Source organism: Oncorhynchus gorbuscha, unplaced genomic scaffold (genome assembly GCF_021184085.1).
Source record: "Oncorhynchus gorbuscha isolate QuinsamMale2020 ecotype Even-year unplaced genomic scaffold, OgorEven_v1.0 Un_scaffold_885, whole genome shotgun sequence".
Taxonomy (NCBI): domain Eukaryota; kingdom Metazoa; phylum Chordata; class Actinopteri; order Salmoniformes; family Salmonidae; genus Oncorhynchus; species Oncorhynchus gorbuscha.
The window spans coordinates 239,833-257,828 of NW_025745862.1; the positions used below are offsets into that span (position 1 = coordinate 239,833).

General features: G+C 44.2%; 1 protein-coding gene across 1 annotated transcript in view; it reads right to left on the reverse strand.

Moving 5' to 3' along the window:
* The window catches only part of LOC124020711 (potassium voltage-gated channel subfamily KQT member 1-like), a 56,981-nt gene that overhangs the window by 25,425 nt on the left and 13,560 nt on the right, over positions 1–17,996 (reverse strand). The window contains exons 3-6 of the mRNA XM_046335962.1: positions 4,226–4,352; positions 3,603–3,681; positions 804–900; positions 182–322 (exon numbers count right to left, since the gene is read on the reverse strand). Of these exons, the coding sequence (XP_046191918.1) occupies positions 182–322; positions 804–900; positions 3,603–3,681; positions 4,226–4,352 (444 nt within the window). The remainder of the gene's footprint in view (positions 1–181; positions 323–803; positions 901–3,602; positions 3,682–4,225; positions 4,353–17,996) is intronic.

The window sequence follows — 17,996 nt, forward strand, 5'->3', positions numbered from 1 at the left end:
AGCCTGTCCTCCCTGAGTAAGGTGCCACCAACCTCCTGTGAAACACACACACACACACACACACACACACACACACACACACACACACACACACACACACACACACACACACACACACACACACACACACACACACACACACACACACACACACACACACACACACACACAGCAGCCTTACCACCCCCCACCACAAGGCGTCAGCGTAGCTCCCAAACTCATTGGCTCCATTGCTGTCCACAGCATCCTTCTCTGCCAGGTACACAAAGTAGGAGGAGAAGATGAGCCCCAGGAAACCAATGTACAGCGTGGTGATGAGCTCCTGGAAATACACACACAGACACGCACGCACACACACAAAGGCACAAACACACACACACAAAGGCATGTACACACACACACACACACACACACACACACACACGCACGCACGCACGCACGCACGCACGCACACACACGCACACGCACGCACGCACACACACACACACACACACACACACACACACACACACACACACACACACACACACACACACACACACACAGACACAGACACAGACACAGACACAGACACACACACACACACACACACACACACACACACACACACACACACACAACTTATTTAACATAGTTATCTAGAGAGGAATAAATGTATTAATAAAAAATTAAAGTTTGTGGCTCAGCATTAAATTAGGAGTGTGTGTTAGTGTTAGTCAACTCTGTTAATCTGTGCAGTGAACAATTCATAAGAATTAGAATACATGGGATTTATATAGCGCTTTACAGGGACCCAAACTAACCTGCCTGTGGATGAAGACCACAGAGCCCAGCAGACGCCACGTTCCTCCCTGCCGGTCCACATGAAGCATACGCAGGATCTGCAGGAAGCGAATCCCTCTGGAACAAAAAACACACGGTCTGTGATCGGGGATCCAGACAAACATTTTCCCCTGATGGAACTGCCCACAATAGAAAACAACTGGTAATGATCTGATAAAGTGATTTAGTTATAGACAGACTACTGAGATGGTATTACAGATATGACCAATTAGTAATGATCTGATAAAGTGATTTAGTTTTAGACAGACTACTGAGATGGTATTACAGATATTACCAATTAGTAATGATCTGATAAAGTGATTTAGTTATAGACAGACGACTGAGATGGTATTACAGATATTACCAATTAGTAATCCTCTGATAAAGTGATTTAGTTATAGACAGACGACTGAGATGGTATTACAGATATTACCAATTAGTAATCCTCTGATAAAGTGATTTAGTTATAGACAGACGACTGAGATGGTATTACAGATATTACCAATTAGTAATGATCTGATAAAGTGATTTAGTTATAGACAGACGACTGAGATGGTATTACAGATATTACCAATTAGTAATGATCTGATAAAGTGATTTAGTTATAGACAGACGACTGAGATGGTATTACAGATATTACCAATTAGTAATGATCTGATAAAGTGATTTAGTTATAGACAGACGACTGAGATGGTATTACAGACCAATTAGATCTGATAAAGTGATTTAGTTATAGACAGACGACTGAGATGGTATTACAGATATTACCAATTAGTAATCCTCTGATAAAGTGATTAGTTATTAGTTATAGACAGACGACTGAGATGGTATTACAGATATGACCAATTAGTAATGATCTGATAAAGTGATTTAGTTTAGACAGACGACTGAGATTGACCAATTAGTCTGATAAAGTGATTTAACATGTCTGATAAAGTGAATGCGATGATGTATTACAGATATGACCAGTGATGTCATGAATTCTGAGATGGGCAAATAGTCTATAGTTGTTATAGCTGGTTGTTTTTTTGCATTTTTTTTGTTCAATAGAGATACATTTGCCCACATATTTAATGTGCAATAATATCATAGGCTGATTTATTTGGGACTATTTCACCACCTGAGAGTAAAATTCCAAAATATTATATAGTATTAAACGACTGAGATGGTATTACAGATATGACCAAAAATATTAGCTTGATCGCTAAACATAATACCCACTGATGATGACCATGTAGGATTCTAACACTAAAGTCAATGTCCTAAAAACATTGCAGTTGTAGCCTAATACCCAATGAGGCTATGGCCGATGCAACGTCCGATTCGCATTTCTCCAGCTGCGTATCTCAAAGCCATATTAAATATCTTGGTTGTAAAATAGCTTACTGAGAGTTGAGAAATAAAAACTACACCTACAGAAAGCTGAGAACCTCCTCTCTTTAACAGTGACAACTGTAGTTGCTGAGAACCTCCTCTCTTTAACAGTGACAACTGTAGTTGCTGAGAACCTCCTCTCTTTAACAGTGACAACTGTAGTTGCTGAGAACCTCCTCTCTTTAACAGTGACAACTGTAGTTGCTGAGAACCTCCTCTCTTTAACAGTGACAACTGTAGTTGCTGAGAACCTCCTCTCTTTAACAGTGACAACTGTAGTTTCCGAGAACCTCCTCTCTTTAACAGTGACAACTGTAGTTGCTGAGAACCTCCTCTCTTTAACAGTGACAACTGTAGTTGCTGAGAACCTCCTCTCTTTAACAGTGACAACTGTAGTTGCTGAGAACCTCCTCTCTTTAACAGTGACAACTGTAGTTGCTGAGAACCTCCTCTCTTTAACAGCAGGCCCCAGCTAAACAGGCACAGAGACCTTCACTACAGCAGCAGGCCCCAGCTAAACAGGCACAGAGACCTTCACTACAGCAGCAGGCACCAGCTAAACAGGCACAGAGACAGAGACCTTCACTACAGAAGCAGGCCCCAGCTAAACAGGGACAGAGACCTTCATTACAGCAGCAGGCCCCAGCTAAACAGGCACAGGGACAGAGACCTTCAATACAGCAGCAGGCCCCAGCTAAACAGGCACAGGGACAGAGACCTTCACTACAGCAGCAGGCCCCAGCTAAACAGGCACAGGGACAGAGACCTTCACTACAGCAGCAGGCCCCAGCTAAACAGGCACAGGGACAGAGACCTTCATTACAGCAGCAGGCCCCAGCTAAACAGGCACAGGGACAGAGACCTTCACTACAGCAGCAGGCCCCAGCTAAACAGGCACAGGCACAGAGACCTTAACTACAGCAGCAGGCCCCAGCTAAACAGGCACAGGGACAGAGACCTTCACTACAGCAGCAGGCCCCAGCTAAACAGGCACAGGGACAGAGACCTTCACTACAGCAGCAGGCCCCAGCTAAACAGGCACAGGGACAGAGACCTTCACTACAGCAGCAGGCCCCAGCTAAACAGGCACAGGGACAGAGACCTTCACTACAGCAGCAGGCCCCAGCTAAACAGGTACAGGGACAGAGACCTTCATTACAGGAATCATGAGGATAATAATGCACATGACTATTTGACCAAATCGTGGTTACAGCCAAGTTTGGAATGAGGTGACCATGTAGAATGTGCAGCTTGCACCAATGCGACCAATAAAAGAAATGTAACTCGCCATAGCCAAGTCAAAAGTGTAGCAAAATGCAACTAAATGGTTGCAGTCTGGAGCCCTGCATGATAGTGCTGTAAACATAGATCATTAAGGACATGAGAGTCGAGGGCCAGTGTCTTACCTGACAGCAGACGTGGCAAACACCTGTCCATTGGAGCCGACTACCAGTACGATGATGGAGGCCACCACTACAATCAAATCTGCAGAGAAGCACACGGTGGAGGGGAGCCGTGTTACAGGAGGGCGCCGTGTTACAGGAGGGAGCCGTGTTACAGGAGGGAGCCGTGTTACAGGAGGGAGCCGTGTTACAGGAGGGAGCCGTGTTACAGGAGGGGCCGTGTTACAGGAGGGAGCCGTGTTACAGGAGGGAGCCGTGTTACAGGAGGGAGCCGTGTTACAGGATGGAGCCGTGTTACGTGTTACAGGATGGAGACATGTTACAGTATGGATACGTGTTACAGGATGGAGACATGTTACAGTATGGATACGTGTTACAGGATGGAGACATGTTACAGTATGGATACGTGTTACAGGATGGAGACATGTTACAGTATGGAGCTGTGTTACAGTATGGAGCCGTGTTACAGGAGGGAGCCGTGTTACAGGAGGGAGAAGTGTTACAGGAGGGAGAAGTGTTACAGTATGGTTGCAAATAATTGCCATTATTGTACATGTTTCTATCTTATTTTATCTGAAGACTTAAGGATGCCAGTGTGGAGTGTGGAGTTTGTTCCAGGCACTTGCCGATGATGGAGATAGGCTTCCTGGCAAAGCGCAGCCGGCCCCAGACGCCAACATATTTACTACGGCACCCTGCCGACCACAGCCGCACACCATACTCCACACCAAATAACACCACCAGCGCTATCTCCTGTTAAAGACAGAGAGGGTGGGGGGGGTGTAGAGAGACAACTTTTGTGAGTGTAATGTTCACTGTCAATTGTTATTGTTTATGATCTATTTCACTTATTTTTGGCAATGTAAAGATGTGTTTTCCATGCCAATAAAGCCCCTTAAATAAATAAATACATATATATATATATATAGAGAGAGAGAGACACAGAGAGAGAGAGAGAGAGAGAGAGAGACACACACACAGAGAGAGACAGAGAGAGACAGACAGAGACAGAGAGAGAGAGAGAGACAGAGAAACAGAGAGAGAGAGACAGAGAGAGAGAGAGAGACAGAGAAACAGAGAGAGAGAGAGAGAGACATAGAGAGAGAGAGAGAGACACAGACACACATAGAGAGAGAGACACACAAGAGATAGACAGAGACAGAGAGAGACACACACAGAGAGAGAGACACAAAGAGATAGACAGAGACAGAGAGACCACAGAGAGAGACACAGAGAGAGAGACACAGACACACACAGAGAGAGAGAGACACACACAGAGAGAGAGAGAGAGAGAGAGAGAGAGAGAGAGAGAGAGAGAGAGAGAGAGAGAGAGAGAGAGAGAGAGAGAGAGAGAGAGAGAGAGAGAGAGAGAGAGAGAGAGAGAGAGAGAGAGAGAGATAGTAAGTGATTGTCAGATAGAAAAAGAGGGAATAGAGCAGGTGATGAAACTAAAGGCTCAGACACACCAACAGCTGGCCCAGAGCACTTAGCACCTCTGAACGTCATTGCAGAACCAAGTGTGCACTGATTTTACATGTAGAATGTTGTGAAATATGTGGTGAGTCAGACATCTCCAGCTGGTGGTCCCTAAAACACAGCGTGCTGAACGATCTGCAGCTCAACACTACATCCAGGATGTGTGACAGCCTTCAGGGAACCACAACAGAACTAATATATGACCCTGTGTTGTGGTTATTCATGTCACATCACCTGGATTCTAACTTTCCTTTTCCAGGAAGGAGAATTACCTCTAATGTACAGATGAAAGCAAACGGTCTAAGGATGGTGCTGGAGGATTGGTGCTGGAGGATTGGTGCTGGACTATCTGACATAAAAAAGAAAAGGGGACAGTTAGATGAAAACACTTTATTAAATAAAGGTTCAAATTCAGGTCATGTGACATGATTCACCAAAACCCAGGGCCCTAGTACACTAAGAACAGCTTCTGACAATAGAACAAGAACTCTAATGTACAGTAGGGATAACATCAGTAACCAGGACAATAGAACAAGAACTCTAATGTACAGTAGGGATAACATCAGTAACCAGGACAATAGAACAAGAACTCTAATGTACAGTAGGGATAACATCAGTAACCAGGACAATAGAACAAGAACTCTAATGTACAGTAGGGATAACATCAGTAACCAGGACAATAGAACAAGAACTCTAATGTACAGTAGGGATAACATCAGTAACCAGGACAATAGAACAAGAACTCTAATGTACAGTAGGGATAACATCAGTAACCAGGACAATAGAACAAGAACTCTAATGTACAGTAGGGATAACATCAGTAACCAGGACAATAGAACAAGAACTCTAATGTACAGTAGGGATAACATCAGTAACCAGGACAATAGAACAAGAACTCTAATGTACAGTAGGGATAACATCAGTAACCAGGACAATAGAACAAGAACTCTAATGTACAGTAGGGATAACATCAGTAACCAGGACAATAGAACAAGAACTCTAATGTACAGTAGGGATAACATCTCTAATGTACTAAGTACAGGGATAACATCAGTAACCAGGACAATAGAACAAGAACTCTAATGTACAGTAGGGATAACATCAGTAACCAGGACAATAGAACAAGAACTCTAATGTACAGTAGGGATAACAATAGAACAGAACTCTAACAGTAGGGATAACATCAGTAACCAGGACAATAGAACAAGAACTCTAATGTACAGTAGGGATAACATCAGTAACCAGGACAATAGAACAAGAACTCTAATGTACAGTAGGGATAACATCAGTAACCAGGACAATAGAACAAGAACTCTAATGTACAGTAGGGATAACATCAGTAACCAGGACAATAGAACAAGAACTCTAATGTACAGTAGGGATAACATCAGTAACCAGGACAATAGAACAAGAACTCAGTAGGGATAATAACCAGGACAATAGAACAAGAACTCTAATGTACAGGGATAACATCAGTAACCAGGACAATAGAACAAGAACTCTAATGTACAGTAGGGATAACATCAGTAACCAGGACAATAGAACAAGAACTCTAATGTACAGTAGGGATAACATCAGTAACCAGGACAATAGAACAAGAACTCTAATGTACAGTAGGGATAACATCAGTAACCAGGACAATAGAACAAGAACTCTAATGTACAGTAGGGATAACATCAGTAACCAGGACAATAGAACAAGAACTCTAATGTACAGTAGGGATAACATCAGTAACCAGGACAATAGAACAAGAACTCTAATGTACAGTAGGGATAACATCAGTAACCAGGACAATAGAACAAGGGAACTCTAATGAACTAATGTAGGGATAACATCAGTAACCAGGACAATAGAACAAGAACTCTAATGTACAGTAGGGATAACATCAGTAACCAGGACAATAGAACAAGAACAATAACATCAGTAACCAGGACAATAGAACAAGAACTCTAATGTACAGTAGGGATAACATCAGTAACCAGGACAATAGAACAAGAACTCTAATGTACAGTAGGGATAACATCAGTAACCAGGACAATAGAACAAGAACTCTAATGTACAGTAGGGATAACATCAGTAACCAGGACAATAGAACAAGAACTCTAATGTACAGTAGGGATAACATCAGTAACCAGGACAATAGAACAAGAACTCTAATGTACAGTAGGGATAACATCAGTAACCAGGACAATAGAACAAGAACTCTAATGTACAGTAGGGATAACATCAGTAACCAGGACAATAGAACAAGAACTCTAATGTACAGTAGGGATAACATCAGTAACCAGGACAATAGAACAAGAACTCTAATGTACAGTAGGGATAACATCAGTAACCAGGACAATAGAACAAGAACTCTAATGTACAGTAGGGATAACATCAGTAACCAGGACAATAGAACAAGAACTCTAACCAGGACAATAGAACAAGAACTCTAATGTACAGTAGGGATAACATCAGTAACCAGGACAATAGAACAAGAGGACTCTAATGTACAGTAGGGATAACATCAGTAACCAGGACAATAGAACAAGAACTCTAATGTACAGTAGGGATAACATCAGTAACCAGGACAATAGAACAAGAACTCTAATGTACAGTAGGGATAACATCAGTAACCAGGACAATAGAACAAGAACTCTAATGTACAGTAGGGATAACATCAGTAACCAGGACAATAGAACAAGAAACTCAGTAGGGATAATGAACAAGAACAGTAGGGATAACATCAGTAACCAGGACAATAGAACAAGAACTCTAATGTACAGTAGGGATAACATCAGTAACCAGGACAATAGAACAAGAACTCTAATGTACAGTAGGGATAACATCAGTAACCAGGACAATAGAACAAGAACTCTAATGTACAGTAGGGATAACATCAGTAACCAGGACAATAGAACAAGAACTCTAATGTACAGTAGGGATAACATCAGTAACCAGGACAATAGAACAAGAACTCTAATGTACAGTAGGGATAACATCAGTAACCAGGACAATAGAACAAGAACTACAGTAGGGATAACATCATGACAATACTAATGTACAGGGATAACATCAGTAACCAGGACAATAGAACAAGAACTCTAATGTACAGTAGGGATAACATCAGTAACCAGGACAATAGAACAAGAACTCTAATGTACAGTAGGGATAACATCAGTAACCAGGACAATAGAACAAGAACTCTAAACAAGAACTCTAATGTACAGTAGGGATAACATCAGTAACCAGGACAATAGAACAAGAACTCTAATGTACAGTAGGGATAACATCAGTAACCAGGACAATAGAACAAGAACTCTAATGTACAGTAGGGATAACATCAGTAACCAGGACAATAGAACAAGAACTCTAATGTACAGTAGGGATAACATCAGTAACCAGGACAATAGAACAAGAACTCTAATGTACAGTAGGGATAACATCAGTAACCAGGACAATAGAACAAGAACTCTAATGTACAGTAGGGATAACATCAGTAACCAGGACAATAGAAGAACAAGAACAGTAGGGATAACATCAGTAAAGGACAATAGAACAAGAACTCTAATGTACAGTAGGGATAACATCAGTAACCAGGACAATAGAACAAGAACTCTAATGTACAGTAGGGATAACATCAGTAACCAGGACAATAGAACAAGAACTCTAATGTACAGTAGGGATAACATCAGTAACCAGGACAATAGAACAAGAACTCTAATGTACAGTAGGGATAACATCAGTAACCAGGACAATAGAACAAGAACAAACTCTAATGTACAGTAGGGATAACATCAGTAACCAGGACAATAGAACAAGAACTCTAATGTACAGTAGGGATAACATCAGTAACCAGGACAATAGAACAAGAACTCTAATGTACAGTAGGGATAACATCAGTAACCAGGACTATTGAATCAGTAACCAACAATGAACTCTAATTACAAGGGCCAAATGACTCCCAGTGCATGACATGAATCAAACAATGAACTGAAATGAATGCCAAATGACTCCCAGTGCATGACATGAATCAAACAATGAACTGAAATGAATGCCAAATGACCCAGTGCATGACATGAATCAAACAATGAACTGTAATTAAACACTCCCAGTGAACTGAATCAAAAATGAACTGCCAAATGACTCCCAGTGCATGACATGAATCAAACAATGAACTGAAATGAACGACATGAATCAAACAATGACTCAAATGACCAGTGCATGACATGAATCAAACAATGAACTGTAATTAAACGCCAAATGACTCCCAGTGCATGACATGAATCAAACAATGAACTGTAATTAAACGCCAAATGACTCCCAGTGCATGACATGAATCAAACAATGAATGAATCAAATGACTCCCAATGACATGAATCAAACAATGAAATGAACAATGACTCAAATGACTCCCAGTGCATGACATGAATCAAACAATGAACTGTAATTAAACGCCAAATGACTCCCAGTGCATGACATGAATCAAACAATGAACTGTAATTAAACGCCAAATGACTCCCAGTGCATGACATGAATCAAACAATGAACTGTAATTAAACGCCAAATGACTCCCACAATGAATCAAACAATGAACTGAAATGCCAAATGACTCCCAGTGCATGACATGAATCAAACAATGAACTGAAATTAAACGCCAAATGACTCCCAGTGCATGACATGAATCAAACAATGAACTGAAATTAAACGCCAAATGACTCCCAGTGCATGACATGAATCAAACAATGAACTGAAATGAATGCCAAATGACTCCCAGTGCATGACATGAATCAAACAATGAACTGTAATTAAACGCCAAATGACTCCCAGTGCATGACATGAATCAAACAATGAACTGTAATTAAACGCCAAATGACTCCCAGTGCATGACATGAATCAAACAATGAACTGTAATTAAACGCCAAATGACTCCCAGTGCATGACATGAATCAAACAATGAACTGTAATTAAACGCCAAATGACTCCCAGTGCATGACATGAATCAAACAATGAACTGAAATGAACGCCAAATGACTCCCAGTGCATGACATGAATCAAACAATGAACTGAAATGAACGCCAAATGACTCCCAGTGCATGACATGAATCAAACAATGAACTGAAATTAAACGCCAAATGACTCCCAGTGCATGACATGAATCAAACAATGAACTGAAATTAAACGCCAAATGACTCCCAGTGCATGACATGAATCAAACAATGAACTGAAATTAAACGCCAAATGACTCCCAGTGCATGACATGAATCAAACAATGAACTGAAATTAAACGCCAATGCAAATCCATTCAAATGTGCAAGTTTAGCATTTAGCAATTTAGAAGACCAATACCAAATCAATAACCTTTAATGGACTTTTGACAGATGCCCAATACATGATCCGTCCTAGGCGCTGGACAAACACATGTTCGTATCAGGGGTCCCGAGTGGCACAGCGCTCTGTTTAAATAGAGGTTCAATAAAATGTTTCATTAAATCACAAAAGTGCCACAGATGCACTAGGTTACCTCTTCCAGGAAGAGAGAATCTACACTGGACCTCGTTAACAGTGAGTAAAGTGGTGACCTCGCCTGCAGTGGGGTGCAAACCAGACAAAGGAAGAGCTGTTGTTGTTGTGGTGGGGGTGGGAGTGGAGGGAGGAGGACGGAGGGCAGGGTCATCAACATTGAGGTCCAGTCATTCCACCTATAGGCCCCTTTCTGATCAGACTTACTAACGTAGTTATACTGAGGTCAGACCCTATGTGGCACCAAAATATGGACACAAAAAGTTGAAGAATCAAATCCAGGGATATGTATATGGACACAGATGGCCACAGAAAAAAGCACTGTCCCTGATCAGTTGAACATTAAGTGGGTCGTGTCATGAATTTTCTCAAAACAGTCTTTCACGTTCTGATGATTCACACATCTCTTTCTTTATTTTTCCTATAGTTGAGAAACAAAAGAGGGACAACTGTCCTAGCCGAGCTAGTTAGGGCCCCTGGCAAACAGAAGGGCCTGTCTAGTTAGGGCCCCTGGCAAACAGAAGGGCCTCTCTAGTTAGGGCCCCTGGCAAACAGAAGGGCCTCTCTAGTTAGGGCCCCTGGCAAACAGAAGGGCCTCTCTAGTTAGGGCCCCTGGCAAACAGAAGGGCCTCTCTAGTTAGGGCCCCTGGCAAACAGAAGCGCCTCTCTAGTTAGGGCCCCTGCTAATCCCACCTCTGCAGGCTCAGATTAATCTGTGATTCTGGGCGTCGTCCTGATGAGTGGACAGCGTCATTTAATCCTGTTAGACACTGGCTGAGGTGAACTTTCCACCTGCGTGTGCGTGCCCTTGTGGCCCCCACACTCCGACCCCGACCCCGCTCCTGTCTAACCCTAATCCCTCGTTCTCTCTCTCTTTCCCCTCTTTCTTTCTCCTCTACAACGACTCTCAAGCATAGTCCCCCTCTTTCTTCTCCTTTGTCTCCGTTCCTCTGACTGCAGAAGGGATCTGTCAGCCAGACTAAGCATACAAACACAAGAGCTGTTTAACTCAGCAGCTGGTCGGTGGTGTCTAGGTTTGAGGGAAGGATTTAGGGGTCAGGGTCTGGATGGGTTTAAAAATTCAGAGTTGCTTTGGCTGACCGCACAGACATCACATTGAGGGATGTATGTCAACACAGATCTGTGAGCAAGAACAAATTTGACAGTTCTTTTGGTTCACAAATAATATGATTTGTAAGTCGCTCTGGATAAGAGCGTCTGCTAAATGACTTAAATGTAAATGTAAATTTTGACTATGAGGACCCATCCAGGTGGATGCTACATATTGGTGATGAATGTGATTGAGTTTCACTCATACAATGAAGAGAGCTTCCATGCAATCCACTATTGTCATTACAGTATTTTTCCATAAAATGAGACTTAAAGAATGAAATGGTCTTTAGACAGAAGAATAGGGCGAGGAATCAGACAAGGGTGAAGATGAAATACAATGTCAAATGCAGGTTTGGTGTTGGGGGCTGGTATGGCTGACGTTTAGGGTCAGGTTTGGTGTTGGGGGCTGGTATGGCTGAAGTTTAGGGTCAGGTTTGGTGTTGGGGGCTGGTATGGCTGACGTTTAGGGTCAGGTTTGGTGTTGGGGGCTGGTATGGCTGACGTTTAGGGTCAGGTTTGGTGTTAGGGGCTGGTATGGCTGAAGTTTAGGGTCAGGTTTGGTGTTGGGGGCTGGTATGGCTGAAGTTTAGGGTCAGGTTTGGTGTTGGGGGCTGTATGGCTGAAGTTTAGGGTCAGGTTTGGTGTTGGGGCTGGTATGGCTGAAGTTTAGGGTCAGGTTTGGTGTTGGGGGCTGGTATGGCTGACGTTTAGGGTCAGGTTTGGTGTTGGGGGCTGGTATGGCTGACGTTTAGGGTCAGGTTTGGTGTTGGGGGCTGGTATGGCTGACGTTTAGGGTCAGGTTTGGTGTTGGGGGCTGGTATGGCTGACGTTTAGGGTCAGGTTTGGTGTTAGGGGGCTGGTATGGCTGTTAGGGTCAGGTTTGGTGTTGGGGGCTGGTATGGCTGACGTTTAGGGTCAGGTTTGGTGTTAGGGGCTGGTATGGCTGACGTTTAGGGTCAGGTTTGGTGTTGGGGGCTGGTATGGCTGAAGTTTAGGGTCAGGTTTGGTGTTGGGGGCTGGTATGGCTGACGTTTAGGGTCAGGTTTGGTGTTAGGGGCTGGTATGGCTGACGTTTAGGGTCAGGTTTGGTGTTGGGGGCTGGTATGGCTGACGTTTAGGGTCAGGTTTGGTGTTAGGGGCTGGTATGGCTGACGTTTAGGTCAGGTTTGGTGTTGGGGGCTGGTATGGCTGACGTTTAGGGTCAGGTTTGGTGTTGGGGGCTGGTATGGCTGACGTTTAGGGTCAGGTTTGGTGTTAGGGGCTGGTATGGCTGAAGTTTAGGGTCAGGTTTGGTGTTGGGGGCTGGTATGGCTGACGTTTAGGGTCAGGTTTGGTGTTGGGGGCTGGTATGGCTGACGTTTAGGGTCAGGTTTGGTGTTGGGGGCTGGTATGGCTGACGTTTAGGGTCAGGTTTGGTGTTGGGGGCTGGTATGGCTGACGTTTAGGGTCAGGTTTGGTGTTGGGGGCTGGTATGGCTGACGTTTAGGGTCAGGTTTGGTGTTGGGGGCTGGTATGGCTGACGTTTAGGGTCAGGTTTGGTGTTATGGGGCTGGGGCTCAGGGTCAGGTTTGGTGTTGGGGGCTGGTATGGCTGACGTTTACGTTTAGGGTCAGGTTTGGTGTTGGGGGCTGGTATGGCTGAAGTTTAGGGTCAGGTTTGGTGTTGGGGGCTGGTATGGCTGAAGTTTAGGGTCAGGTTTGGTGTTGGGGGCTGGTATGGCTGAAGTTTAGGGTCAGGTTTGGTGTTGGGGGCTGGTATGGCTGATGTTTAGGGTCAGGTTTGGTGTTGGGGGCTGGTATGGCTGAAGTTTAGGGTCAGGTTTGATGTTGGGGGCTGGTATGGCTGAAGTTTAGGGTCAGGTTTGTGTTGGGGGCTGGTATGGCTGAAGTTTAGGGTCAGGTTTGGTGTTGGGGGCTGGTATGGCTGAAGTTTAGGGTCAGGTTTGGTGTTGGGGGCTGGTATGGCTGAAGTTTAGGGTCAGGTTTGGTGTTGGGGCTGGTATGGCTGAAGTTTAGGGTCAGGTTTGGTGTTGGGGGCTGGTATGGCTGAAGTTTAGGGTCAGGTTTGGTGTTGGGGGCTGGTATGGCTGAAGTTTAGGGTCAGGTTTGGTGTTGGGGGCTGGTATGGCTGACGTTTAGGGTCAGGTTTGGTGTTGGGGGCTGGTATGGCTGACGTTTAGGGTCAGGTTTGGTGTTAGGGGCTGGTATGGCTGAAGTTTAGGGTCAGGTTTGATGTTGGGGGCTGGTATGGCTGAAGTTTAGGGTCAGGTTTGGTGTTAGGGGCTGGTATGGCTGAAGTTTAGGGTCAGGTTTGGTGTTGAGGGGCTGGTATGGCTGAAGTTTAGGGTCAGGTTTGGTGTTAGGGGCTGGTATGGCTGAAGTTTAGGGTCAGGTTTGATGTTGGGGGCTGGTATGGCTGAAGTTTAGGGTCAGGTTTGGTGTTAGGGGCTGGTATGGCTGAAGTTTAGGGTCAGGTTTGGTGTTGAGGGCTGGTATGGCTGAAGTTTAGGGTCAGGTTTGGTGTTAGGGGCTGGTATGGCTGAAGTTTAGGGTCAGGTTTGATGTTGGGGGCTGGTATGGCTGAAGTTTAGGGTCAGGTTTGGTGTTAGGGGCTGGTATGGCTGACGTTTAGGGTCAGGTTTGATGTTGGGGGCTGGTATGGCTGAAGTTTAGGGTCAGGTTTGGTGTTAGGGGCTGGTATGGCTGAAGTTTAGGGTCAGGTTTGGTGTTAGGGGCTGGTATGGCTGGAGTTTAGGGTCAGGTTTGGTGTTAGGGGCTGGTATGGCTGACGTTTAGGGTCAGGTTTGGTGTTAGGGGCTGGTATGGCTGAAGTTTAGGGTCAGGTTTGGTGTTAGGGGCTGGTATGGCTGAAGTTTAGGGTCAGGTTTGGTGTTAGGGGCTGGTATGGCTGACGTTTAGGGTCAGGTTTAATGTTTAATGTTTGGGATAGCTATCTGACCATGCATGTTGTGCTGAAGGTTTGGGAGGATGGGAGAGAGAGGACTGTCATAGGAAGAATGACCTTTCTATAGTGTAGAGAGAAAATAGACCACTACTGCTCTCTGCTGGCCAAGCAACTCTGTTACACAATAAGGATCTGCCCTCTGCTGGCCAAGCAACTCTGTTACACAATAAGGATCTGTCCTCTGCTGGCCAAGCAACTCTGTTACACAATAAGGATCTGCCCTCTGCTGGCCAAGCAACTCTGTTACACAATAAGGATCTGTCCTCTACTGGCCACGCAACTCTGATACACAATAAGGATCTGTCCTCTGCTGGTCAAGCAACTCTGTTACACAATAAGGATCTGTCCTCTGCTGGTCAAGAAACTCTGTTACACAATAAGGATCTGAATATTGTGGAGAAATGCAGGAACATTTTGGGTTTGGCCTACTGGCAAGTAAACAAAAAGCATAAATGTATCCACTGATTCCTAATTGGCTGACTGATTCATCAATCGTCCCCTCCTCAGTGTAAGCATTCTGTCTCCCATGGCATCACCCAGGTGGGTGTTACACTTTGGCAGTAAATAACATAAATATCCTACTGAATTACCCAAACCTGACTGTAAACATGAGGAGGACTGGCCACCTCTCAGAGCCTGTTTCCTCTCTAGGTTTCTTCCCAGGTTTCTGCCTTCTAGGGAGTTCTTCCTAGCCACTGGGCATTGCTTGCTGTTTGAAGATTCAGGCTGGGTTTCTGCCTTCTTGGGAGTTCATCCTAGCCACTGGGCATTGCTTGCTCTTTGAAGATTCAGGCTGGGTGTCTGCCTTCTAGGGAGTTCTTCCTAGCCACTGGGCATTGCTTGCTCTTTGAAGATTCAGGCTGGGTTTCTGCCTTCTAGGGAGTTCATCCTAGCCACTGGGCATTGCTTGCTGTTAGAAGATTCAGGCTGGGTTTCTGCCTTCTAGGGAGTTCATCCTATCCACTGGGCATTGCCTGCTGTTTGGGGTTTCAGGCTGGGTTTCTGCCTTCTAGGGAGTTCATCCTAGCCACTGGGCATTGCTTGCTCTTTGAAGATTCAGGCTGGGTGTCTGCCTTCTAGGGAGTTCTTCCTAGCCACTGGGCATTGCTTGCTCTTTGAAGATTCAGGCTGGGTTTCTGCCTTCTAGGGAGTTCATCCTAGCCACTGGGCATTGCCTGCTGTTTGGGGTTTCAGGCTGGGTTTCTGCCTTCTAGGGAGTTCATCCTATCCACTGGGCATTGCCTGCTGTTTGGGGTTTCAGGCTGGGTTTCTGCTCTACATTGCCTGCTGTTTGGGGTTTCAGGCTGGGTTTCTGCCCTGCATTGCCTGCTGTTTGGGGTTTCAGGCTGGGTTTCTGCTCTGCATTGCCTGCTGTTTGAAGATTCAGGCTGGGTTTCTGCTCTACATTGCCTGCTGTTTGAAGATTCAGGCTGGGTTTCTGCTCTGCATTGCCTGCTGTTTGAAGATTCAGGCTGGGTTTCTGCTCTGCATTGCCTGCTGTTTGAAGTTTCAGGCTGGGTTTCTGCTCTGCATTGCCTGCTGTTTGAAGATTCAGGCTGGGTTTCTGCTCTACATTGCTTGCTGTTTGAAGATTCAGGCTGTGTTTCTGTAAAGCACTTTGTGACAACTGCTGATGTAAAATGGGCTTCGTAAAATTAATTAAATAGAGAGCATGTTGCTGTTCCAACTCACCACACAGAAGAGAGTGTCAGAGCCTGGTACTGCCCTATAGTAGAGTATATAATAATATAATAACTCACCACCCAGAAGAGAGTGTCAGAGCCTGGTACTGCCCTATAGTAGAGTATATAATAACTCACCACCCAGAAGAGAGTGTCAGAGCCTGGTACTGCCCTATAGTAGAGTATATAATAATATAATAACTCACCACCCAGAAGAGAGTGTCAGAGCCTGGTACTGCCCTATAGTAGAGTATATAATAATATAAGAACTCACCACCCAGAAGAGAGTGTCAGAGCCTGGTACTGCCCTATAGTAGAGTATATAATAATATAATAACTCACCACCCAGAAGAGAGTGCCATGTGTCAGAGCCTGGTACTGCCCTATAGTAGAGTATATAATAACTCACCACCCAGAAGAGAGTGTCAGAGCCTGGTACTGCCCTATAGTAGAGTATATAATAACTCACCACCCAGAAGAGAGTGTCAGAGCCTGGTACTGCCCTATAGTAGAGTATATAATAACTCACCACCCAGAAGAGAGTGTCAGAGCCTGGTACTGCCCTATAGTAGAGTATATAATAATATAAGAACTCACCACCCAGAAGAGAGTGTCAGAGCCTGGTACTGCCCTATAGTAGAGTATATAATAATATAATAACTCACCACCCAGAAGAGAGTGTCAGAGCCTGGTACTGCCCTATAGTAGAGTATATAATAATATAATAACTCACCACCCAGAAGAGAGTGTCAGAGCCTGGTACTGCCCTATAGTAGAGTATATAATAATATAAGAACTCACCACCCAGAAGAGAGTGTCAGAGCCTGGTACTGCCCTATAGTAGAGTATATAATAATATAATAACTCACCACCCAGAAGAGAGTGTCAGAGCCTGGTACTGCCCTATAGTAGAGTATATAATAATATAATAACTCACCACCCAGAAGAGAGTGTCAGAGCCTGGTACTGCCCTATAGTAGAGTATATAATAATATAATAACTCACCACCCAGAAGAGAGTGTCAGAGCCTGGTACTGCCTTATAGTAGAGTATATAATAATATAATAACTCACCACCCAGAAGAGAGTGTCAGAGCCTGGTACTGCCCTATAGTAGAGTATATAATAATATAATAACTCACCACCCAGAAGAGAGTGTCAGAGCCTGGTACTGCCCTATAGTAGAGTATATAATAATATAAGAACTCACCACCCAGAAGAGAGTGTCAGAGCCTGGTACTGCCCTATAGTAGAGTATATAAATAACTCACCACCCAGAAGAGAGTGTCAGAGCCTGGTACTGCCCTATAGTAGAGTATATAATAATATAATAACTCACCACCCAGAAGAGAGTGTCAGAGCCTGGTACTGCCCTATAGTAGAGTATATAATAATATAACTCACCACCCAGAAGAGAGTGTCAGAGCCTGGTACTGCCCTATAGTAGAGTATATAATAATATAATAACTCACCACCCAGAAGAGAGTGTCAGAGCCTGGTACTGCCCTATAGTAGAGTATATAATAATATAATAACTCACCACCCAGAAGAGAGTGTCAGAGCCTGGTACTGCCCTATAGTAGAGTATATAATAACTCACCACCCAGAAGAGAGTGTCAGAGCCTGGTACTGCCCTATAGTAGAGTATATAATAACTC